At 55.2% G+C, this 24,029-nt stretch overlaps 4 protein-coding genes across 4 annotated transcripts; 1 reads left to right on the forward strand and 3 right to left on the reverse strand.

Annotated features, from left to right (window-relative positions):
• Window positions 1–706: 706 nt before the first annotated feature.
• ECM29 (Proteasome component ECM29) lies at window positions 707–6,400 on the reverse strand (the record flags this gene model as incomplete). The annotated part of the gene is made up of 3 exons (XM_037315543.1): window positions 707–6,062; window positions 6,132–6,178; window positions 6,233–6,400. 3 exons carry the CDS (start codon window positions 6,398–6,400, stop codon window positions 707–709), a joined length of 5,571 nt encoding a protein of 1,856 aa, XP_037184506.1.
• A 2,632-nt stretch (window positions 6,401–9,032) lies between these two features.
• CGCA056_v000283 (uncharacterized protein) lies at window positions 9,033–9,416 on the forward strand (the record flags this gene model as incomplete). Its single annotated transcript, XM_037315544.1, has 3 exons — window positions 9,033–9,073; window positions 9,144–9,264; window positions 9,327–9,416. 3 exons carry the CDS (start codon window positions 9,033–9,035, stop codon window positions 9,414–9,416), a joined length of 252 nt encoding a protein of 83 aa, XP_037184505.1.
• A 127-nt stretch (window positions 9,417–9,543) lies between these two features.
• Window positions 9,544–11,049, reverse strand: HST (Shikimate O-hydroxycinnamoyltransferase; the record flags this gene model as incomplete). Its single annotated transcript, XM_037315545.1, has 1 exon — window positions 9,544–11,049. The coding sequence occupies one exon, from the start codon at window positions 11,047–11,049 to the stop codon at window positions 9,544–9,546; it is 1,506 nt and encodes a 501-aa protein (XP_037184508.1).
• A 2,396-nt stretch (window positions 11,050–13,445) lies between these two features.
• On the reverse strand, window positions 13,446–23,132 carry atnA-2 (Nonribosomal peptide synthase atnA; the record flags this gene model as incomplete). Its single annotated transcript, XM_037315546.1, has 1 exon — window positions 13,446–23,132. The coding sequence occupies one exon, from the start codon at window positions 23,130–23,132 to the stop codon at window positions 13,446–13,448; it is 9,687 nt and encodes a 3,228-aa protein (XP_037186107.1).
• Window positions 23,133–24,029: the final 897 nt, after the last annotated feature.

The following is a 24,029-nucleotide window of genomic DNA, read 5'->3' on the forward strand; positions in this document are numbered from 1 at the left end:
CACAAGGCGAGGGGCGAGAGGCGAGGGGCAGCTGCAGGCCTGGGCTGTCCGTGTGCTTCAGTGGCCCGTTTGGGTTGATGACCTCTTTGGCTGTGGTCCTTTCAGGCGTTTCAAGAAAGTAAATAGTGCGGCTCCGGACACAAAGAAATATGAGTCCTGGGTGTGGCAGCCGTGGTGAATTTGATACGGAAAAAAAAAGGGTGTCTGCGCGCCGCAGAAGTGTTGTCGTGGTTGGTGTTGGTTGTTGTTGCTGCTGCTGCTGCTGCTGGATGCGGGCTTCAAGGCTTGTCCCAGCGGCGCAGGTGCCAGGTGCTGCTGTTGCCGAATCAGTGCCACCCTGAAGGCGCCAGCTCAGTGACGCAACCGCCTGCCCACTGTGGTGAAATTAGGCGTCGGTGCGGTGCGGCCTGCAGCGGCTCGGGAGAAAGGCGGAATGTTTTCGCGGTGACATAATCCCGCTTTCTAGCCACACGGGACAGGCCGCAAGGGTCCTCATGCTGTGGCTAGTGCTCCTGGAAGTGCTAAGCCACCTTGAAGCCATCACCATCACCTAGCAGCAATAGTATTTCAAAAAGCCATTTCAAAAAGCCATTTCAATTCCTAAAGCTCAAGAAAAGGGTATCTTGCCCCTTGGTTTCCAGTTCTATAAAGATCACCATGGTCTCGCCTGTCATCTTTCGTCATCCCCCGTCAGCTATCTCAGCCTCTACTTCTCAAGCTCCGCAAGGATCTCCTTGAGATGCTTCTGCACCTCCAACGACCTCTCACCCTCCAGCATGTTCTTCACCGCCTCCTTGTACTCCTTCCTATCTTCCGCCGTAGTCGGCCCAAACACGCCCCGCTGCATCGCCTCGAATACCTGTCCCAGAGCCAGAACCCTCATCGTCCGCTGCGACTCCGTGCCGTTGTCAGGCTGTTCAAGGTCCAGGCTCTTCAAATACGCTTGAGCAGTCGCCTTATCGCCCGTAGCAGCCTTTGGCTTGGGGGCCGCCTTCATCAGGTCCCTGACGCACTCGTACCACGCCTCCCGCTTGATAGCTGCAAACTTGTCGCTCGCAAGGTACAGCTTCAGCAGCTCAAACACCTTATTAGCCACAGCGCCGGGATCTTCCTTCATCTGAGGCCGGTTGTAGCCCCTAGCGATGGCCTCAACGCCATTGACGGCAGCCTTGCGGAGCTTGTCCCCGGACCCGTCGACGTCCATCCTATCCTCGTCGAGTATGTCGTCCAGGACGCCGCTGACGATACCTGAAATTTCCTCAAGCATGTCCCGGTCCTCTCGCTGCTCGGCAAACTTCCACAGGGCCTTGAACGCGTGCGGCCGGTAGTCCTCGTTGTTGCGCTTCGCCTCCCGCACAGCAACCTTCAACTGCTGCGCCGCCACGGCGGGGTCGTTCTGCCAGAGGCTCTGCCCCTTGCCGACAAACTGCGGGTACGAATCTAGCAGCTTCTCCTTGCCGGGGAACGTCTTCACCGCAAGCGCCTTATCGAAGATGGGCCAGATGACCTTCAAGTTCGCGTCGGAAATTTGACCGGTGGCGTCGCTCGAGTTGACGACCGCCTTGACCATTGCCGCAATCGTGAAGGACGCGGTATGCTGCAAATTCCAACGAGGCGCCTCGAGGCCCCTCTTGACGAAGCCGACAATCTCGGGAACGTAGCGCGCAACGGTGCGGGAGCTGCATCCATGCTGGCTCCATACCTCATCGAAGCACTTGCGCGTGTAGTCGTCCGTGTCGTGGAGGCCCATGTACGTGAATGGGATGAACTTGGCCGCGAGCCTGTTGAAGTGGTCGGGAGCAAGCTTCGAGACGCCAAGAACCACATCAGCGACCTTGGCGCGGCGAGCCTCGTCCTCACTGCCAAAGTACAGCTCGACAAACTTATCAACCAACCGCTCCTTGGACGCGTCGGGGACGATGCGCATAAGATATCCCACGGCGCGCGCGTAGCCCTTGCTGACCTCGTCGTTGCGGTCCAGGGCCTGCTTCTCCATAAGCTGCATGAATTTGGACGAGACGGGCTTGAAGTCGACGGCGTGGCGCATGACCAGGTCGCCGATGAGTCGGGCGCAGGCAATCTTGGTGGGCATGCCGATGGCCGTCTTAATAATATCCTCGAGCTTGGGCGCAAGCTGCTCCATGCCCTCCCCGTCCAGCTGGCGAAGGCAGTTGTCGATGGCCTCGGAGATGGGGGACTGGTTGACCCATCTGGCGCGCAGCTTGTCGAGCTGGTCCCTGGAGTCCTCGCTGACCTTCTGGTAGGCGTAGTTGATCTGTTCCGGCTCGATGGTGCTGTGGAGACCGAGCAGAGGGGGGATGAAGTCGACGATGAATGGCTCCAGGTTAGGACCGCCCTTCTTTGTGATGTCGATGATGGTCTTGAGCGAGAACATCTTGACCTCGTCGACGCCGCTCTCGAGGCCGCTGGGGGAGAGGAGGAAGCGCAGCGCTTGCTTCAGCATTGCCTGTGCCGAAGACGATGATCCGCCTTCCTCGAGCTGTCGGACGATGGTGTTGGTCAGGCCCATGCATAGCTTCAGCGCCGCCTCGCGCACGGAGCCCTTGACGTCGTCGAGAACCTTGAGCGCAGCAGTCCATATCTCGGCGTAGTACTGCTCGTATTTGTGGAACGGCTGCCCCGAGATGAGGTCGGAGATGGCGCCGCAGCTCGCCTGACGGACGCGCCACTCCTTTCCAAGGACGTTCTTCAACAGGTCCTGCATGATGGCGTCGAAGTGGGTGCTGATCGTCTCGTTTGGGTTCTTGACGAGAGCCTTCCAGATGTCGTCCATGGACCGCTGGACGTTGGAGTTCGGGTCAAAGCGGTAGCGGAAGAGCTTGGGATACAGCTTCGGGTCGACCTCTGACTCGGAGAGAATGTTGCTCAGGCCGAATCTGCCAAATGCGGAGCGCGTTGACCAGGTCGCCGCGTTGGTAGCGAGTGACATGAACTTGTACACCAGGCTCTGGTCACCGACCTCGTTTGCAAGGCTGACGATATCCTTGTATGAGGTGACAGACTTGCCCTCGCCTGTGGGCAGAGCACCGGGCTCGAAAAGCTCCGTCTCCTCCTCGACCTTGATCTGCGTGCTGTTGCCGGTAAAGGCAGAAACCAAGTCCCTCGTTAGATCCTGCTTCAGATCCTCGTCGCCCTTCTCGTATACCAGCGCCAGACCGCGCGAGGCAGTCTCCTGCACCAGCTCGTCTCTCGCGCTGAGGAGCCGCATGAAGGCGACCTGGGCCTCTCTCAAACGAGACTGAACCTCGGCCAGGTGGCCGCAGTACTGAACCACGCAGAAGAGCCATATACCGGAAGCCTTAAGCAGGGAGGGTTTCGTTGTCTTGCAGTCTTTGAACAGCTTGTCGAGGACGGCGGTGACTCTGACGCTGCGCTTTTCTTTCTTCCAGGATCCGGCAGGGGCATCGACGTTGAGGGTGAGTTTGACAAAGTCCGAGTCCCAGCACGCGATGGCGGCCGTGATGGCCTCGCCAACGGTGAACTGGATCTCTGTCTCGCGTCTGGTGTGAAGACCGAAGAGAACGCGGAGGACATTGTCGATGCCGGAAGTCTTGCTCGACGGGTACAGCAGGCCGTCCTCGGGCGTTCTGTCCTCATTGGGCTCGTTGAATGCAAGCGCAAGCCGGCCCAGAGCGAAGATGGCCTTATCGCTCCCGGCTGCTGCCTTCTCCCCGAGCCTCTCAATCACGTAATCAGCTGTGAGGTTGTTAACATTGTCTGGGATGTACTGCGAGAGGCCGGCGGTCCAGAGCTCAGCGTAGCAGTCGAGGATCGCGTCCTCGAGCGACGGGCGGTGGGAGCTCTTATCCATAAGTAGCTTCGACGGCAGATGGGTATCGGCCGGGATGGGCAGGCCGTAGTACACGGCCCTGGAGAAGATGTGCCCGAATGCCTGTATGGAGCCCTCCACCGCGTTTGCATATGAGCCCACTGAATTCTCCCATGCATAAGTCGTGGCCTTGAGGTTGTGCAGGAACTCCTGGATGTGCTGGTTCCTGACCTGCTTGGCGGCTGTCGCATCAGGGATGTCCAGATCCGCTTTGTTAAGAGGATGAGGAACCAGGATGCCACACGCCTGAGCCGCGAGGAAGCGAATGTGACGGTTGTTGTTTCTCGTGCATGCTTGCAGAAGGTGTGCGTTGCCTGCAATGTGGTTGATGGCGCCTGAGGGGGAAAGCGAGGCGATGTCGACGAGAGAGCGTAGACAGCTTTCGATGACGGGGTTGGCGCCCTCCTTGTTTCTAAAGCGGACGCCGTCGAAACAGACCTTGATCAGCAGCGCGACGTTCTCTTCGTCGATTGAGCGCAGGTAAGCGCGAATTTTGTCGCGGGTCTTGATGTCGTTCCGGACTTGGGTGTCGAGCTGCTCAGCCCATCCGGGGACGAGCTGGAAATCGGGGAGCGCGGCGACGAACAAGGCCCTCTTGACGTACTCCACAGCTACGGGGTATGCCGAGATCTTCTCGCCTTCAAAGTTCTGAATCGTCGCCTCATCCTCAAACTCCAAGTTGTACTTCTTCGTCGCGTTAGTGAACTCGTCACTCGTAAAGTCGTCCGAGATCTTTTCGCAAAAGAAGTAGACCATCAGCTTGATCCAGTCCGGCATCTTGTGGTCCTCGCCGTCCCGGTACGTCCACGGGTCCAAGCCCTTGCGGCCCTCCTCGACAACTTCCGTCCTCTCACCCCTTCGTCCGGCGATGGCGAGAATGTCGATCCATCGTCCCCTCTCGTCCCACGATGCAATGGTCTGGTTAGCCCACTTAACGGCCGAAAAGCGCGCGCTACGCACCGCGGGAGCGTCTTCGGACAGGTTCATGTAGTGCAGCAGCAGGGAGATGAGGCTCACGTTTCCGCTGCTGCGTCCGTCGCCGCTGACGGTTTTGGGGTCGAAGCTCCTGGTCAGTCCCGAAAGCGAGCCCTCGATGTTAACAACCGTCTCGTTCGTGGGATCCTCCGAGAGCGAGCGGAAGAGCCAGCCTACGAGGTGCAACTTATCCTGTGCTGACCCAGGGCTTCCCATTCCCAGAGACCCCAGGAGATCGTAGGCCATGGCTCGAAGAACCTCTTCGTCTGCAGACAAGGTGCGCGGGGAGGGCCAACCTTGGTCCTCGACGTATCCGCGCATCATGTCGATGAGCTTAGAGCCGATCGTGAACGGTCCTTGAGTCGGGCCCCGCGTAGCTGTCCAGCTGACAAAGTGGAAGAGGGCCTTGTGGAGCTTGTTTCGCTCGAGGCCACTGGCAGCTTGAAGATGGGCAGGGGTGTTTGAGGTAGTCTCGGTGCCGAAGTCCAGCGTGACAACGGCGTGGATACGGTCGTGCATTGTCGTCGCAAGCGTTGACCTCGACAGCAGACCGAGGATTCTAATGCGGTGCGGCGCTGGAAGTCTAGCGTGAGAGTTGTAAAGCTCCTCGACAATCTCCCTCTTCTCAAAGTCAATTGTCATTCTCTTCAAAATGTCCTCTCCAACCTGTGAAACCTGGTAATCCGGGCTCGCGGCAGCAGACAGAGCGGGCAAAAGCCTCTCCTCATCCTTGAACGCTCCGCTCGCTAGCAACTGCGCAATCTTGCGGCGCAAGTCCTGCATCTTCTGGAACGCCGATGCCGTGTCACGCTGCTCAGGCTTGAGAAAGTCCAAATCCTCCGGGGCGAGTGCAGGGTTCATCCTCTCAAAGTCCTGGCGGCTGGGACTTGAGCCTCCGGGGATCCTCAGGAGCAGCACCTTGCCGAGCCATTTGGCGATGAACGCGGCGTCCGCATCGTCGGTCAGGCCGCTAGCCTCGCGGAACGCCATGTCCTCCTCGCTACCGCGTGATGGAACCTGGATGTCGGGGAGAATCTTGAGGAGAACGTTGAACATGGACGCTTGGGTCGGCGACGGTGATGAGATGCCCTCGGCGACTTTGCTGACGAGGGCGCGGCGGTCGTAGTCTTCCATACGGCCAATGCTGTGTTGGATGAATGACATGTCCAAGACGCGCAGGATGGGTGATGTGGCTTTTTTGTACTGATCGACCAGAGCCTCAACGGGCAAAATGATGCTGTCGCCACCGTCAGTCTGGCCAGATCTCAATCAAACCAGCAGAATCGTCAGGGAACAACCGGCATACCTCGGATGCATGATGAGCGTCTTCATCTTTCCAGCAAACTGGATAACCTGCGGCGAGCATTAGAATCAATTGAGTCCATCAAAGCCAGGTGTTTCTCTCACCTCATTGCGAACTGATGCATGGTCGCTAGTCGCTTTCAGCAGCAGGGCGCACAGGTACTTCTTCAGAATGTCGTTGAGCTTGTCCTCCTTGTTCGAGGCCTCGAGGATCCGGATCTGGACGGTCCCCACGAGCCTCTTCTCCCGCGCCTCGGGAGATTCGCCCGACATCTTGAAGCTGTAGTCGCGGCGATCTCTTCTAATGTGTTGTTGAGTCTCAACGATGATGATGAAGGGAAGTCGGTCCAGGTGTGGGGGTATGGGTACATGTACCACGTTCGCTGAGCCAGGCGGTCGTGTACCTGACGTGGCTGGTGGCTGTGGCCAAGTCGACGTTGCTTCCGGCTGCCTGTAGCTTATTCAGCTGCGTCCGAAGGGTTCCAGAAATTCCGCTACAGGGGTGCCCCGCGGTTCCCGGAGTGGCTGAAGCTCCGAAACCGGTTTAGCGATCTGTTGCGGAGTTCTGTTTGCGGCGACTCAGTCGTCTTGAAGTTGAGTATTGATAGATTTTTGGGGATGGAATGAAGTTGAGGAGAAAGATTGTGAGTTCGAATTGAATTGAAACAGAGGTGGAAGCAAGATGGAAATCCAGGTCTTGTACAGTAATTGACCCAGTGTGTGTGTTTGTTCCTGTTCGAGGCGGGTGCTCTCAAACTTACAAAGCGGGTGCACTCGCCTTCATTGAATTGTGATCACCTTTTTTACCTTAGGTAACTCGCATGGCGAGAGCTTATCCAGTACCAAAAAGGCGAGAGCATCAACTCGTTAAGTCTTCAAATAATTTTTCTTCATAAAATGAGTAGAGAAGAGAAAGCACCCAGGCTGGAATAATTCCTTGTATGTGATGGATTGGGATAGTGCATCTTTGATTCTGTTCTTAACCTGGGTGCTGTGAAAGTTGCAAGGCACACCTTCTAGGGGATTCAGTTGTGCCCATTTTATCTATCTTGCTTGCAACACTGTGAAGGCAAGTGCTCAGGACTCAAAAGGCGAGAGTAGTAGGCTTCTAAGTCACAAGAGACAACAATGACAAGGCATGAGGCGGGTGCTGACAAAGGCATGGAAGTGGATGCACTCGCCTGCATTAAACTGTTCCCATTTTGTTTAACTCACTCAAGAGGTGGGAGCTAACTTCAGGTAATGAGCTTCTACTTAAGGTACCCTATACTTCAACCCAAATAAAGAAAGATACTTATATTGTTTAGAAAATGATGATGCACACGTCTGGCCCACCTCAGATGCTCTCGTACGGCGGCTGCCATCAGAGTCAGCCTGGGCAATTATTCCCAGTCCCCTGCATACATATACTGCGTTCGTCTCACTGGAAGAAGCACCGGCTGAAGTGCTGTTACTGGATTTCCATTATTACTGAATATCCTTTTTGGGATGGGCCATGAAACTCCGTCAATATATTCGTCTAAGAGTCCTTATCCCTGGATCCAGTATTCTTACCAGGCCTAGACGAGTTGCTGTAAAGTACACATGACCAGACTCGCTGTGGGCAGTTCAACAATCAGAACATGTGGTGGAAGTGTTCCATGGGTGGGTATTCTGACGACTCCTGCTCACCCCAAAACCTCAAACCTCACAATTACAGCATTGAGCTTCAGCGAATGGAGCGTCGCTTATAGTGACTTTTTTTTTTGGTTCTGAAAATGCAGATTCACATTCGAGAATGAAATCGACGTCATACACCCCCGATCGCCGTCCAGTAGATCGATCGTAGAAGTTAGGGGTCGCAGAATTGCCCGTGCTTTCCAGAGTTATTTCTACCATGGTATGGTGGTAAGAAAGACCTGTGGAGCTGGTATCGCGAAGACTTGCGGCTCACTCGAGGCTCTGGATTAACTGCTGAATGGCTGTGTGAGTGATGTATCGGCCCTGGTTTGCCTGGCTCGCAAAGACCTGATACTGTGTGTTTATTTTGACCTGGTATCGCAGTATTGGTTTGATACTTTAAAAAGGATCTTTGTGACTTAAATTAGACGTCACATTCGAGGCAATACCGCCCGCAAGTGCGACATGGATATGCAGCTTTGCGAAGGTCTGGTGCCGTTGCTTCTTTCCACGTCGCCCCCTGAGTTGTCGGAACCATGCAAGAGCTAGTGCTCAGCATACGCCGAGGTTTTCTAGCTTCAACTTGGCAAGACTGCGGTGTGGATTGCTTTTTTCATTTAGAGCAGACATCTGTTATCCAGCAAGTAGCAGCACATGTGAGGGCAAAACTGACCTTCGCCTTTGCCAGACAGCTATTTTTGGACAGGACCATGACAGCCAAGGTATGTCTTTAATACGTCGTATGGGCTTTGCGCCTATTCACCTGGAAAAGGAAGGAAATAAATCTTGGAACAAACCTCCGCAATCGACGGAGACCTTGCTTCGTCCCAGCAGAGCCTGGACTATCGCGAAGGGGCCGCTCCAGCGGAGTAACCCGGACTCAATCGGGGTGCCGAAATGCGCGCCGATCCCGTTAATCACCCGCCTAAGTGGCGTGTCAGAAAGAACTTGAGACCGGAGCGACCGCCCCCTCGCATAGATTGTCGAGAGAACCGTATTTTGAGAATATACTCTTTTCATCACATTAGGAAATAATTTCGGTTGTCAGCCACCAACAGACTGCCCAACGATATGACTTGTAAGAATCCCCTGCACGGGGTACAAAATCCGACAACGGAGTACAAATCCCGTCCGCTGCCGCTCATGTGTGCTTCGGACGAACCTCCCAGAGATCTAACGTCCTAACTGGCTTCTACGGTAAACCACTCGCTTCTAGATTTGTATTCGATCATTACCAGTCCACACCATGAAGTCAACTCTGATTGCCGTTGCTCTGGCGCAAACTGCGTAAGTTTTGCTTTCGAGCCCCTTACGATGAGTAGCTGCAGAAGTTGCTAACTTATTGGTTGGTCTGTAGCATTGTCCTTGCCGGTGTGTACAAAGGCTACACTTGCATCATGCCCAACGGCCAAATCAACCCATCAAACAATCTTTGCAATGACGCCTTCGGAACACCTTTGCCGGGTCAAAACGGAGTTGTAAGCTTTTGATTACATGCTCTTTTTTTCTCGAGGCCAACCAGTTCCTAACGAGAGAACAGTGCTGTATTTCCCAGCCAGAGTACAAGACGAGATACGACAAGGGCTGCGCGGATAACCAGGGTAAAGTTAACCAAATCGCCGACTGCTAAGGGAAGTGATGAAGTTGTATACCAAATTTGTATGTAGAGCGCTAGGTCGATATGGATACATGAATGATCTGATTCCTTCTTGAAGGTGCAGATCCAGCCGAGTTAAGCTCAGCAGGATACGATTTCTTTAGCACCCAAATTTTCGAAATGTCTCCTCTTCGATCAAAAGTTTCCACACCATCTCAGACACTGAAAAAATTGCATCAATGGCTTGGGGGACCCCAGATGTCGAAGGAGCCTCATCTTCGTTACTCTCACAAGCCTCTTTGGGTGGAGATGATACCATCAGTGCCAACCCATCCATCAAAGACACCTCCGTGAAAGGAGGGGCAACGAGAGCCGGAACGACAGGGCCTCCATCAACGTCTGTCTCAAATTCCACCCCGGAATACATTTCGTGTCTGGACCACTGGCTCACAACAAAATTCCCAGTGCCGAAATCGAAGTCCATCTTGAGGCGGCTCTTGTCTGGCTGCGCCGCAAACCACTTCGTGTTATTTTCCATGTTCGTCTTGTTCATCGACCGCACCAAGTTATGGATTACTTCGGCCACCTGCCAGAGCTCGCCATCTGCAAGTATGGAATGATCGATGCTGGTGAGGATGGAGAGCGACGCATTGCCAAAGTATGGAGAACCCAGACCAAGCCTCGAAGGATCACGAGTGTCGATTGAACCCCAAAAGCCTTGCCGTAACTGAGAATCGGCTGATGACGACGACACGCCCTGCGCTTCAAGCAGACGGAGACGAGCTCTGTAGATGGCTTGGCACAGGTAAGCTGACACTGACTCAAAGGCGGAGACCCAGCCCTGACCGGAAGGATTCGTTGCCTTTTTCTTGAGCAATGTAAGGACTTCACTGGAGAAGTGCAAGGTGTGACCGACGATAGGGTCCCCATCTGCTGGAACAGCACTTGACGCGATCGGGACCGGCTCGGGCTTCTGATCTTGGGCGTACCAGAACAAGGGGTTGCCATCGAGAGCGGCACGCTTTTCTTCCACAGACATGGCATCGGGCGCTGATGGGTAGTAATTAAGATCCGGCGGCGATGGCAGAGACGAGGATCGGTGGATTGTCGCCCAGGCTCGCACGAACTGGAAGAAGCCGCCAGCGTCACAGACGATATGATGCAGGTGGATCCCCAAAGCCACTCCACCGCACGCGAAGCGAGTATGTTGGACTGCGAGGATGGGGTCCCTGCAGATGCGTTCAATTGTGGCCTCATACGGCGGCATCAAAGCGTTGCCATAGCCCGGCAGGTTCTCAACGATTATGCGACCCGATCTGCTCTGCGCAGCGATGTCGGTAAGGATTGCATCGCATTCTGCCTGCAAAAAGACAACGCCTTTTGAAAAGTTTCCAATCTCGAATGTGTCGGAGCTTTTGTTGAGCTGAAACCGACCAGTGAGATGAGCATAGTGCTTGAGAAGACGTGTGAGTGAAAGTTGTAGTGCTTGCGCCGTCATGAAGCTCGCCAAGGGGCTGGCTTTAGGCCGTTCGTAGACGAAAACTACGTTTGTAGGAACAGTGGGAAAGACCATGTGGTCGATAGGTCCGAGAAGCATCCGAGATCCAAGTCTTGACTCGGCCTCGGGGTTGTATAGCTCGACGACAGAGACGACAGAGGTGGTCATAATAGGCGCTTCAATGAAGGGCAGAAATAATCTTGAAGAAGCACATCCATTTGCATTTCTCTAACTGCATGCAGTTTATACGGCGGCACGATTTAATAACTATATGAGTACTTTGCAGTCACGCTGTTAAATCACTTGTTTGAATTCTGAAACTGCTCATTGTGAGTCATTTGCTGTCGTTGTGTAGCCCCCGCCTAACGCTCATCACCAAGTAGGTAAGCCTATGTCATTACATGACGCGGCAGAGTCAAGCTTAATTCTTTTTTTTCGCCCACTGCCTGAGTGTTTAAACACGACAATGTTTGGGTGTTTTGAGAGAAGCTCCCAAACTGACAGAAAATCTTCCCACCTCTACAAGCAGGATAAACTCATAGCCCTGACTCGATAACTACAGTGAGTAGAAGAATGATTTAAGCAGGCAAATCGGATCTCTCCCTGTCCCAATCGATACCGAGCAGCCAGGAAATACCGTCGAGCGTTACCTCCTTAATCCTCCAACTATGGCACTCTGGCCGCGGCAGTGACACCCACGCTGTGTGGCTCTCCTTCTCGACCGCCGAAGTTCGAGACTCGACACCCGGCAATTCTGAAAGCCATTTGTTGTAAATCAGGCAGTCGTCGCGGAAGGGATCGAGTGTCGTGTAGTAGGTAAAGACCTTCGGCGGGTGGCTCTTGGCAATTTCCGGGTTGGATGAGTCCAAGTGTATGGGCGAGAACCACGGCGTATTGACGGCAGTGCCGAGGAGCTCCTCAAGTTCTCGGACCATTTCACTGGTTTGCCCGGTACCGTCGCCGTTCTCCTCACGGGACTTGAACATCTCCCTGTAACGCGGCGGCAGCATCATCTCGGTGGCGAGCATCGGGATGCCCGAGAAGATCCCTGTGATGGGACTTCTCAAGGGGCTGAGCCCATCGAAGCCATCCGACCCAGCCGCGATCGCCGCCGATATCCCACCGATACTCGCTGCGGCACCACCGCCGGCGCTGAGTCCGCCAATGACAAAGCCGCGATGCAGATCAACTTTGACATCCTCGGCTTCAAGTATTCCGCAGTTCAAGTGCTTCGCATCAGAAAGCCAAGCGCAGACTTCCCAGGCAATCTGTACGGGCGCTGGGAATGGCTGCTCGGGCAGTTGATTGAGGGACGGGCAGGCGACGACAGTTGGAAACATCGACGCGAAGCCTCGGGAGGGTGCAAGGACGATGTCTGGGCTGCCGACAGCGAAACCGCCCCCGTGAAAGTACACGACAAGCGAAGCTTGCAGAGGCGAAGACTGGCCTTCGATGGGCTTTGGCCAAACGATCTTGGTGCGGTTCACCTGTCCATCTTGCAGTGGAATGTCGATGCAAGCCTCGCCTAGATGAGGCGGACAAGGGCCGAGGAGCTCGAGACCGGCGGCCTCGGCTTGGGCCATTGCTCGGCGTTGATCATCGACAGTGCTCATTTTCGTCCACACTGCAACGCGAGAGATTTTAAGAAGTAATGAAAGGATGACCACTGCAGAGATCTAACTGCCTGTGTTTCGTAGGAATGTGGTGTCTTCAGGATGTGGGATGTAAGATGGGGAAAAGAAAAGCAAAGATATCTTGCATTCGCGGCCATGTTATGCCGCCAGTTGCTCCTAGGCAGCAATATTTGGTTGAGAGTTGCGACGCGTCATTGCAATACGCCCGCTGTTCCTATGGAAGCCGATACTCTCGCCTACTATTGGATAGAAGTATCTTGGCGGCGCTCGTATTCTTACCGTAGCTCACCATCACGCGACTGTCACACTGTGCGGTTCTTCCCCAAATTGTTTGTTTGTTTTCCTTAAATCCATGCGCAGTATGCGTAATCACTTACGTGGGTAAAACATATCAAAATGATCATCAGTTCACCTTGTACCAAAATATTTGATCTGCTCCAATTAGGTTTCTATTGATAGCAGTCATGCAGCTGCAGATTCCAAAGACACTGATGTTTGTTGACTAGTGCAATTTATCGTCATATAGTAACCTATTCCTATCTTTCGGTTTTCAATTACTAGGTCACTAAGACGATGCTTGCATTATAAAATCAGGACGCATGAAACCACATCTGGTTTCACTTGTTCTATGACCTTCGTGTCTCATGTATTCCTTTGATTGCTTACTAGTTGATGTTTATTTTATCTTTTTGCCTTTATGTACCTCTATAGTGGCTCATAATTTTCCAGACGGTGCAGTTATAGTAATAGCATAAAGTCCTATGAAATCTTGCCTTAGGCTGGGTAGATCTTAACGAAGTTGAGTGCACCCAACTCCCCACTTTGACATGACCCGTTGCAAGAACAGTACCGAGTATCATGTATGCTTCATTATTCTTACGGCCTCCCAGTGCCACAGAATCAGTCCTTGTACGGTATAATACACCACTATCAAAGGTACTCGAAATGCTTCGCCTGAAGCACTCTATCAACAACATCCTCCGGATCGGTCCCCGCTGTCCTAGCTGTGCCTCTATCGTACCGAATAGGAGACAACAGGTTGGGCCCGGACGCGTGCAAAACATCCTCATGGATGTCAAGTATTTTCCTTTCCCACGACCCCGACAGATTGTTCAACAGACTCTCGAAGTAGCCAGAGATCCATTGGCACAGCTCTACCGGCACCCCGACCGGTGAAAACCTCAATTCTATGCTGAGCGTCTGATCTATCCCCGGGACCGCCGAGATCCAGACGTCAGCCGAGTCTGCGCCTTGCCCGACCCCGATAATCGCGCACTCGGCGTCTCCCAGCTTGATGCTGTCGCCCATCGACTCGTGGTTTTGGAACAGAATAGCCGAGTTGAACCGGCTCGTCCGCCACTGCGTGCATCGTTTTACGATAGAGCGGAACCCGACATGCTGATACGGGAGGGACTGGTTGTACTGGTCTTGCAGCTCCGCGACGAGAGCCGCCATGGTTTTGGTGCCATCGCCCATGGAAGCTCGCATGGGCACCAGATTAATACACGGCCCGGCCACCTGCTCCGCGGTACCGCGAGGAAATGCCCCAGAAAAGCGGTTAGCACTCACGAAACCGAAGACGATGTCAGGGTCCTCGAGCACCCGAGAGAGAACACAGGACCACACGGCTTTCAAGACCGTCGCGGGAGTTCCATTGGGGCTTGCGAGATTCGCGGTCGGCACCTTGAACGATGCAAGATGCTCCTTCTGCTGTGCATCTGACACAGGTTGGTGTTGCCTCGTGCTGCCGCTAGGTGCCAGGGGGTGAGACATGGAACCATTCAGCAAATTTCTCCAGAAATCTTGCCCCTCGGCTACTCTATCAGTCTTGGCAACGTACGACGCCCACTCATGAAAGCTTGGATGCCTCGTCACGATGACCATCCCGGCATAGGCGTTTTTCAGATCACCCAAGAGGTGACCGAGGGAGACGGCGTCGTAGTGAGCATGATGGAAGGTCAGCTTGAGGCGTGTGCAGAGCAACCCACTGTCATCGCTGTGCAGGTCAAAGTGAGGAAGGATATCAAGCATATCCGACGATACCGAGACTCGGTGCTGGCTCGTCTCGCCTGCACGTAGCACGTGAATCTGCTCCACCGGCGGGGTCCGCAGCGTCACCTGCAACAGGGACTGCTTGTTCTGGACGAAGACTGTTCTCAGGATACCGTGGTGGCGGATAACCTGCACGCAGGCTTCCCGCATCCTAGCAAGATCCAGGCTCTGCTGCTGAGCCCCGGGGAGAGGTTCAAGGGTAATAGTTGCAACCATAGTGCCACAGTCGGGAACATGCTCTATGGCGAGCATGAGCGCCTGGAGATCTGTTGCCAAAGAGACGCCCTCGATATTCGACGTGTCTAACCATGTCCTCGTCTTGGCCAGAACGCCCAGGTGAGGGAAATCACGCGGCTGCACAGAGGCGGGCTTCTGCGAGACACCGGCCTTTCGGTCACCTGCAAGCTGGCCAATCTTCAGCGCCATCTCTGCCAGAGTCGGGTGCTTGAAGACATCGACGACGCTGAGACGGTGTCTTGACTTCCTCAGGGCCGTCACAAGCCGCATGGCCCGGATGGAGTTGCCTCCGAGAACGAAGAAGTCATCTTGGGGCCGAATCGACTGAGGTGGAACGCCGAGCAAAGCAGCCCACGTGCGCTGCAGCAACAGCTCGAGATCTGTCAGCTCGCCGCCAGAAGCAGCTTTCGGTTGTGAAAGGCCGGCGACGACCTGCTGCCGTCCGTCAAGACGGTAAGACAGTTTATCTGACGTAGAGAAGCCGCTTGCCATCGTGCGCAGAGCTTTACGATCCGTCTTCATCGGCCCGACCACGGGGAATTTCCGCAAAGGAATGAAGACCTCTGGCACCATGTATGACGGCAACACTTGTCGAAGGGCTGCTGCGGCTGCCTCGGCCGCCTTCGGCATGGCTGAGAGGACGTCGTCGCCGAGCCCTGACGCTGGAACGGTTCCGGCATCCTTGCTCGACACTTGAAAAAATGCAGCCAAGGTTTTCTCTTGGCCTGGGCCTTCGAGAAAGGCGTCGACGACCCATTTCGCGTCTCCCGTCGTCTGTCGGTTGAGGTGGTATTCGATCTCGCCCATCTCAATCCTCTGACCTCTGATCTTGACCTGAGTGTCCTTCCGGCTCTCGTAGACAAAGGAGTCTGCTGCTTTCTGCGTGACGAGATCCCCCGTCTTGTAGAAGCGATGCTGGCCGAGTCCCATATGCGCGAGCTCGGGATGTCGCGTCCACGCAGGCGCATCGATGAAGGCAGCAGCCATTGCCTGAGGGCTGTTCACATACCCGCGGGCGACGATGGGTCCTTCGATGAGGAGCTCACCGGTGGTTCCCATGGGGACCAGCTCGTCGTGGTCTTCCGGGTCGACAACCCAGTACCGGCAGCCAACGGGCGTACCAATGTCCTGGATGATGGCGCCGCTCTCGCTGACGGCAACTGGTCTGCCGCTCGAGATGCCCACCTCGGCCGGGCCGTAAACGTCCATGACGCGAGCGTGAGAGGCCCAGGTGTCCAAGTTCTCCTGTCTGAGAGCTTCACCACCCAGTACGATTGCCCGCACGCTCGGGGAGTCTTGCGGGCTGAATAAAGTGGCATACGTCGGCGTACATTGCACGTAGTTAGCGCTGGTGCGTCGTATTGCGCCGGCAATGTCACCGGACGCTTCCGCGTCGGACGGCATACACACACAGGCTCCATTGTACAAGGCAAAGATGATGTCCAGGAGACCGAAGTCGAAGACCAAGTTGTTCAGCTGCAGAATGCGGCTTTGTGGTGTGACATCCATGATGCGCGGTATCTCCTGGGCGGTTGTAGCGACGCCTTTGTGTTCCAGGACAATGCCTTTGGGCCGCCCCGTGCTTCCAGACGTGTACACGAGGTAGCCGGCGTGGTGCGGATCGATTGTGAACGAACTCAACTCATCGAGGACATCGGCATCGTCAGGTGTGAAATCTTGGAGAGCCGTCATGTCCACCAGGTCAACGGCACCGCCAGGAAAGCAGCTTTTCATCGTGCCAACCCTCTCGGGTGTGTTGACAAGAATCAATGTAGCCTCCGCCTCTCTCAGTATGGCCGTTCGACGTTCTGGTGGGTGGTTGATATCCAACGCCAAGAAGGCGCCGCCAGCTTTCCACACGGCCAGCATGATGACGACGGCGCTCGTTGTCTTGATGCAGCAGAAGGCAACGGCCGTCTGGCTTCGGACGCCATGTTCGATCCGAAGCTTGTATGCCAGGCGATCGGATAGACGATCCAGCTCACTGTAAGTCAGATCACCATCCCATGAGCAGACGGCGGGGGCAGATCCTTGCGAGCGGGCCATGGCCCGGAAGGCGCTGACGACGTTTGAATGCGCGGCCGCGGCTGGGGGCTCTGCATTCCATTGCTTCAGGAGGTTCAGGGACTCAGCTGGCAATGAGGAATGCTCGTCAAGGTGAACTAGGGGCTCATGCGGTGTTTGGATCATGTACTCGATGACCTTCGCAAAGGTCTCCGCGATGCGCTCGATCAGCTCGTCGGAAACGTGGGCACGTTCGTGTGCCAGCCGAATCATGAGTCCACTGTCCGAGTAAGAAACTCCAACGACTATGGAGAACTCGGTCGGATCCTCGCCATCCATGGTCTCAACCGCCAGATGGCCGCCGTCGCCGCCCAGATCTGCTGGCCAAGCACGCTGCACGGTCATGGCCGTGTCGAAAAGGGGCGAGTCTCTCAGGCCCAGATCATCGTGCAGCTCTGCCAGGTAGCAGCCCGAATAGCTCATTGCACTATAGGCGGCGGTTTTAGCTGCATGGAGCACATCCATCGCTGTCATTACAGCGGGATTGTCGAGGGAAAACTTGCAAGGCAGCATGGAGATGCAGGGCCCTAGGAGCTCTGCTGTATCATCGACGCCTGCCAGTACCTCTTGGTCAGATCGAGAAGCTCCAAAGCAAACCGTCGAGTTGCCAGTGTGCTTCCACAACACCAGAGCCCACGCAGCCTGCATGAACATGGCGCTGGTGATGCCCTGGCCTTGGCAGAAGCTATTCAACAGACGAGCATCGTTGAAGGGGACAATGGGCCCCCGAGCACGATAGTCCGAAGCAGCGGACGGGTCTAGAGGGAATACGCATGGCTTGACGCCTTCCAGATACTCTTTCCAGTGCTGGCGTGCCTCCTGTTCCTGACCTTGCAGCCAGACGACGTAGTCCGAGAAGGGCCTGCCCGGGGTGACAGCGGTACGGCTACCCCTGTCTGCTCGTGCGTACTCCCTCCCGACGTTCCTCCATAAGTCCTGGTATGTTCTCGCAGCAACTATTGTGTGGCTAATATCCAAGGCGGCGTACACCACAGAAGCTGATACGCGAAAGAGGGCTAAGTGATGGGGTGGCTTCTTGGGATCCAAGGCCCTCTTCTCTCGCAAGGCTAACACCTGTGCGATTGTCGAACCATCAGCCGGCATCTGCTCGATTGAGACGGATGACTCATGGTCCTTGAGCACGACTTGCTGAAAGCCGCCTTGGTCAGAGAGACCATTAGTGAAGACGGTTCGCAGGATAGAGTGCTGCTTGCAGACGACTTTCCAGGCATCTACTATCCTATTGGGATCGATCTCTCCGTCAGACGAGGTGAGCTTTGACAAGAAGCGGTTGTGGTAGTCGTGTCCGCTGATCTGGGCAAGAAGGATGCCCTCCTGTGTCGCAGTGCAAGGATAGATCGACTCGACATTGTCTTGGGCAATGTGTAGACCTGCCAACTGGGAATGAAGATGCTCAAGACTTCCCGACGCCAACTTCAAAAGTGGTAAGTCACTGGCTGTCAAGCGGCGCTGGCTTCCGGGAAGCGTAGATGTCATCTCGCGGAAGCAGTTGCCCAGCTCCTGCTGTATCCAACGGGCAACGCGGTCTTGGTGGGCCATATGGCGATCGTATTCCAGAGTGAACGTGAGCTCGTCGTTCTCCCCGACGGAGGCAAAAAGACTCAAAAGACCAACCGGCTCAGAGTCTCCCGTGACGTTTTTAAGGTGGACTGGAGGTCCGTCAGTCCGAATTTTCAGGAGCTCGTCGTCTCGTGTGAATTGCTGCAAGCGGCCGGCAAAGTTGAAAATCAACTCGATATCGCTTCTCTTGAATGAAGTTTGCCCGCAAAGTACCTCCGAAGCGAACTGCTCTGTAGCTGTCTGTAAGGTGTCTAGGTATTCGTCCTTGATGGCCATGACTGCGTCATCAACGCGGCTGTCCGCCTCCATAGCCTGTAGAGACAGGGGAAACAGGGTGGTGAACCAGCCGATGGTGCGTGACGTATCGACTGACTTGTTCGCGAAACCTTTGTCTCTGCCGTGACCTTCACAATAGACCGCAGGGGTGCCTCGATCGGGAAACACGCGTCGGAAGGACAATAAGACGGCCGTTAGCAGGAGAACAACTGGAGTCGTACTGAAGGGCAAGTTGCAAGCTGGTCCCATGATTTGAGCCGTCTTCTCCTGATCCAGTGTGTAGCTTATCCGGAGCGTATCTCTCATCTTGGGTGTTACGTTGTCCATCTTCCAGAAAAGACGGTCAGCCTTGGGCCACGGAGACGGCGGTGGCGAAGAGACCCGCGAGAGCGATGATGCCGAATCTGGCGAGGGCGATGACGATGAGAACACCGATGACGCTTTGAATGATGACAAGGAAGATGAGTTGCCGCTTTTCAGCATGTCGCGTTGGCTCTGTAACCAGACCGGGAAAGGAAGGCTTGGGGACAGGACGCAAGCATCGTCCTGCAGGATCAGCTCGAGATCCTCCCATAGAATTCTCCACGACATCAGATCGATAACGAGGTGGTGCGCGACTAGGAGTACCGAAACCTTTTCTTGCGGACTGACAATGACATCGGCAGCGAAGACAGGCCCTTGGACGATATTGAGGCTCGACTGAGAGCTGGATACGATGGCCTCGAGATCGGCTTGTGAGTCAACATCACGATGTACGCGGAAACCCCAAGTAGCTTCAACGTCTTGCTGTTGTTGAGATGGAGCAATCCACTGGGTCAGAGTGCTGTTACCACGGTCGTCCTCGACACGGGAGAAGCGGCATCTCAGCATCGGATGATACGCAACGAGCTTTCCGAGAGCCTTCTGGATGCGAGCGGGCGTTGATGCTACCGCCATGCTCGGGTGAAGGTCCAGCAAGAATGCCTGGTTGAACTGGTTGTGCGCGGCCGGGCCGTCATCTTCGACCAAGAACTTCTGGATGGCAGACAACGGGCGATGTTGAGACTGCTCGACCACATCCATTACTGGTATGGCCGTGGAGAGCGTCTCTTGCGCAGTCTGCTGGACTTCCCTGGCGACTTCCGCGAGGGTGGGCTTGCGCAGCAGATCGGCCACTGCGATCTGGAAGCCTTGCTTTCGACAGCGCGTCGCGACTTGCATGGCTGTGATGGAGTCTCCTCCGAGCTGCATGAGCGAGCTTTCCCGGCCAATCTTTGACGGGTCGACCCCCAACACGGATGACCACGCCAGCTGTAGAGCCACCTCGGCCGGACTTACCGGGGGCGTGAGGACTTGGTGGTCATTGTCTACCGCCCGGGACGAAGCTGCCTGGTGGTTTGAGCGGACAGCGTCGGCGCGGGCGGTCGACATGTCTACGGTATCCAGGAAGGCCTGGATCTTGGTACGATCGACCTTTCTGGACGGAGTGAGCGGAAAGCCGCTGACAATCATCCAGGAGGTGGGCACCATGAATGTTGGAAGACAGCCCTCGGCAAACTCTCGGATGGACTCAAGCTGATTGCGGCTCTCATCGTCGAGGCGGACCCTGTTCATCTTTCCAGGCTCATTGGCACCGATGTTATGACGCGCAACATGCTGATCGTCGAATACGAGAACTGCGACGAGCTCTTTATTTGAAGACCCGTTGCGAGCCTGATGGGTAGTCACCACAACTTTGGAGACACGTTGGTGACTGGCTAAGACGGATTCGACTTCACCCAGCTCAAAACGCTGGCCACGAACCTTGACCTGGTTGTCTCGTCGGCCGCCGAAGGCGATGGTGCCGTCCGCATTGTATCGGGCCAGATCACCGGTCCGGTACAGATGATGGGAGGAGTTAAGGCCACTTTTATGTTTGGGCACAAAGGAGGGGGGTTTGATGAAGGAGCTTTTGGTCAGCTCGGGCGCGAGATAGTACTCTCGCGCCACGTTTGGTCCGTCGATGAGCATCTCGCCCATGGCACCGATTGGTAAAAGGCGACTGGCGTCTTCCGGGTCTACAATCCACACGGCGCAGCCTATAGGCGTTCCGACCGTGTCAGGATAACGAGCATCAGGTGCGAGGTGTCCCATGGACGCGACGACTGAACCCTCGCAGGGCCCCCATGCGTTGAAGAGCCGCAGTTTGTCGCTCCAAGTCTCAAAGATTCTTCGACTGATGGGCTCGCCGGCAGAGACAAGCGTCTGGAGGCTGGGAAGCACGTCCTCCGGCGCGAGGTTGCGCAAGGCTGTCGGGGTCAGGACGGCAAAGTTGACCTGGGTGGACCTGATGTAGACTCCCAAGCCAGACTCCCGGTCTACATCTGAGGGGATGCACAAACACGCGCCAGCGAGGAGCGAGCCGAAGATCTCGAGCGCACATGCGTCCCAGGCGGGGGCTGAAAACTGCAGAACCGTCGAACTCGTGCTCCAGCCCAACACGTCCGCCCAGGCGGTAAGGGAGGATGCAAGTGATCGGTGCTCTAGTACAACTCCCTTGGGCTGACCCGTGCTGCCGCTGGTGAACAAGATGTATGCGGCTCTCGACGAAGGGTTATTCACATCCATGTCGGCTGGGAACCTGTGAATCCTGGTCGCATCCTTGGTTCGATTGAGGACAACGGCGTGTGTGACATAGCTGTTTTGAAAATCATGACGAAGAGAATCGGACGAGGTCAGAATCAATTGAGCCCTGCACTGCCGCAAGATGGTTTCCTTGCGGCCATCGGGGAGGTTCGGGTCGATGGGCACACAAGTCCCTCCAGTTCTCATGACGGCCAGCAGAGATACTGTCAGAGACAGGGATCTACCGAGCATTACGCATATTGGCTCTTCGGCAGTGATCTCTCCCTCCCGGGCAGCCAAGATCTCGTGCGCGAGGTTGTCGACCATAGTCACCAGTTCAGCGTACGTTGCTTCGCCGTCCCAGGATTTGACAGCCAGCGCATTGGGTTGCTCCGCCGCCCTGGCAAAGACACGGCTGTGAAGACACACATCCACAGTCGCGCCTGTTGCAAACCCTCCACTGTTCCAGTCCATGAGCTCTAGGGTATCGCCAAAGTTGAGGCAGGGAAGCCGCTTCAGCAAAGTTGACGGAGGAGACGTGACAAGCTGTCTCAGGCGGTGCTCAAACTGCCGCAGTATCCTGTGTACCTGCTCCTGGGCAAGAACGGCTGGGTCAAAGAGTGTCTTCACCGAAATCTGCTTCTCGCCCGGGGCACAGATAAGGAGCAGGCCGTACGGCTTAGGAGGCTCCTCGGTGTGCGCTGCATCAAGACTCAGGCCCGATGTGCCGAGCCCTACCGTGTGCGCGCGGTGCACGATGTTGAGCACGCTCTGGAAGCCTGACGCTTGCTGGGCGTCGCCGCTGATATTGCGGATTCTCCTGAGGCCGTACTGTAAGAAGGGACTCGTTGACAGCTCTCGCCTCGAGGCAACCCGTCCCTTGATAAGCTGCTGAATGGTCATGTTCCGCCGCAGATCAACTTGCACGGGTACGGTGGTGATGGTAGGCCCGAAGGTCGTCTCTGCACCGCCAGGCTGGCCTGAGCCACGTCCTGATAGTATGCAACCGAAGGCGACGCTGTCGTTGCTCGTGTAGTCCGAGGCCGTCATGGCCCAGGCGGCTTCTATGTAGGCCGGCATGAGAGCATTTGACGGCAGTGCCGGCGATGATTTGTCGCTGGCGAAGGATATGTCCCGGGTCAAGACCTCATTGGCGAGGACCTGGTGATGGTGGCCAGGGAGTGGTGGAAAAATGAATGCACCATTCTTGAAGCGGCCTCTCCAGAAGGCGGCGGCTTCCTTAGGGTCGATGGTGTCGCAGTGTTCAACAAAGTCCCTGAATGGGGCATGTACCGGCGGCGTGATGCCCTCATAGATGCTCCAGGTGTCGTCCATGAGAGACTCCATAACGTGGAAGTCGAACATGACGTGGTGCAGGGTCGTGACCAGTCTAGTTCCGCCATCTCCAGCGCCGCAGCGAACAAGAGCGAATCTGATCAGGGGCGTGCCCAGGTCGGTCTTGACCGAGTTGTTCCATTCCAGGAACCGGTCGAGATCTGTCTCGGTTGACCTGAGGACGGGCTCTCCCTCTTTTACCACGGCCTGCAGCAAGCCGGCGCCGTCGCAGTCGACGATTCTTGTCCTCAAGACCTCGTTCGCGGCGACGACCTGATCTATGGCGGTGCATAGTCGGTCCGTATCAACAGAAAAGTCAATTTTGTGAACGATAACGTGGACGTATAGAGATGAGTCCACCATCATGCCCGACTGCAGCGGCGTGCATGGGTAGACATCTTGGATGTCTTTGGGGGAAAGCTGGCATTGCTCGCAAATCTGGGCCAGGAAGGCGGGATCGTCGAGGAGGCTTGAGTTTTTCATGCTCATATCGGCCAAGTCAGGAAGAAAAAAGTGGATTAACAGAGTTGTTTCCTCACAAACAGACAGATTCTGGCTTTACTTCTTTTTGTTTAGATACCTCGTCAAAGGGTGGTTGATATCTCCATATCTTATGAGAGACAGCCCCAAAACACCTAACGTAATCAAAGAGTCTGAAGGCAATGGGCGACCGACACGAAAACCCCGTTCCGGCTAAGTATCGTATACTTGCTTGCCAGGTACCTTCGGTTGCGCTCTCGCCCGGGCGCCTCTGCGAAATCCAGGGTTGTACTTCGGGTTACGAATCATTTATACGACTTTGAAGCAAAATATCGCCATCAAGCGGGACTTGCTGCGACGCTGATGTTTGCTGACCAGTGTTCTGCGGCAAAGACGGCCGGCATGTCAGCATTCTTCAGGTAGGGATTCTTACAAAAGATCATTCTTCATCTCGGCCTGCCACGTTTTGGAAAGTATGTTCCGTAATGGTCCTTGTGGTCCCGCTTAGACTTGAGCTCTCATGTTGGTAACTGGATCTCGGCGGAGTGCTGTACCAATGGTCGTACGATGAAAGACTTATCAATCCTGCTTGACTAGCAACCTGGTTCGAAGTGGAAGCTGCAAGGGGCGGCTCGGCTGCATGGCTCGGAAGCCGGATGGACAGAGGACGGGAACTGGGGCGGGTAAATCTCTTGTCGATCTGACTGGGGTTGGTTGGACTAGCTATAAATTACATATAAATCTATTGCTATATCGAATGAGTCTGCTTAGATACTGTTTAAACAGGGATGGAACAGGATACGTATTCTTGTTCGGGTTGTCTTCCTTTACCAAAGTCCCATGTGGCGGTGGATCACCGCATCCGCAAGAGGTTGCTCGTATCTTCAGCGGACCCTATGCAGGCTG

Source organism: Colletotrichum aenigma (assembly GCF_013390185.1).
Source record: "Colletotrichum aenigma strain Cg56 chromosome Unknown KSG_Cg56_contig01, whole genome shotgun sequence".
NCBI classification, from domain to species: Eukaryota; Fungi; Ascomycota; class Sordariomycetes; order Glomerellales; family Glomerellaceae; genus Colletotrichum; species Colletotrichum aenigma.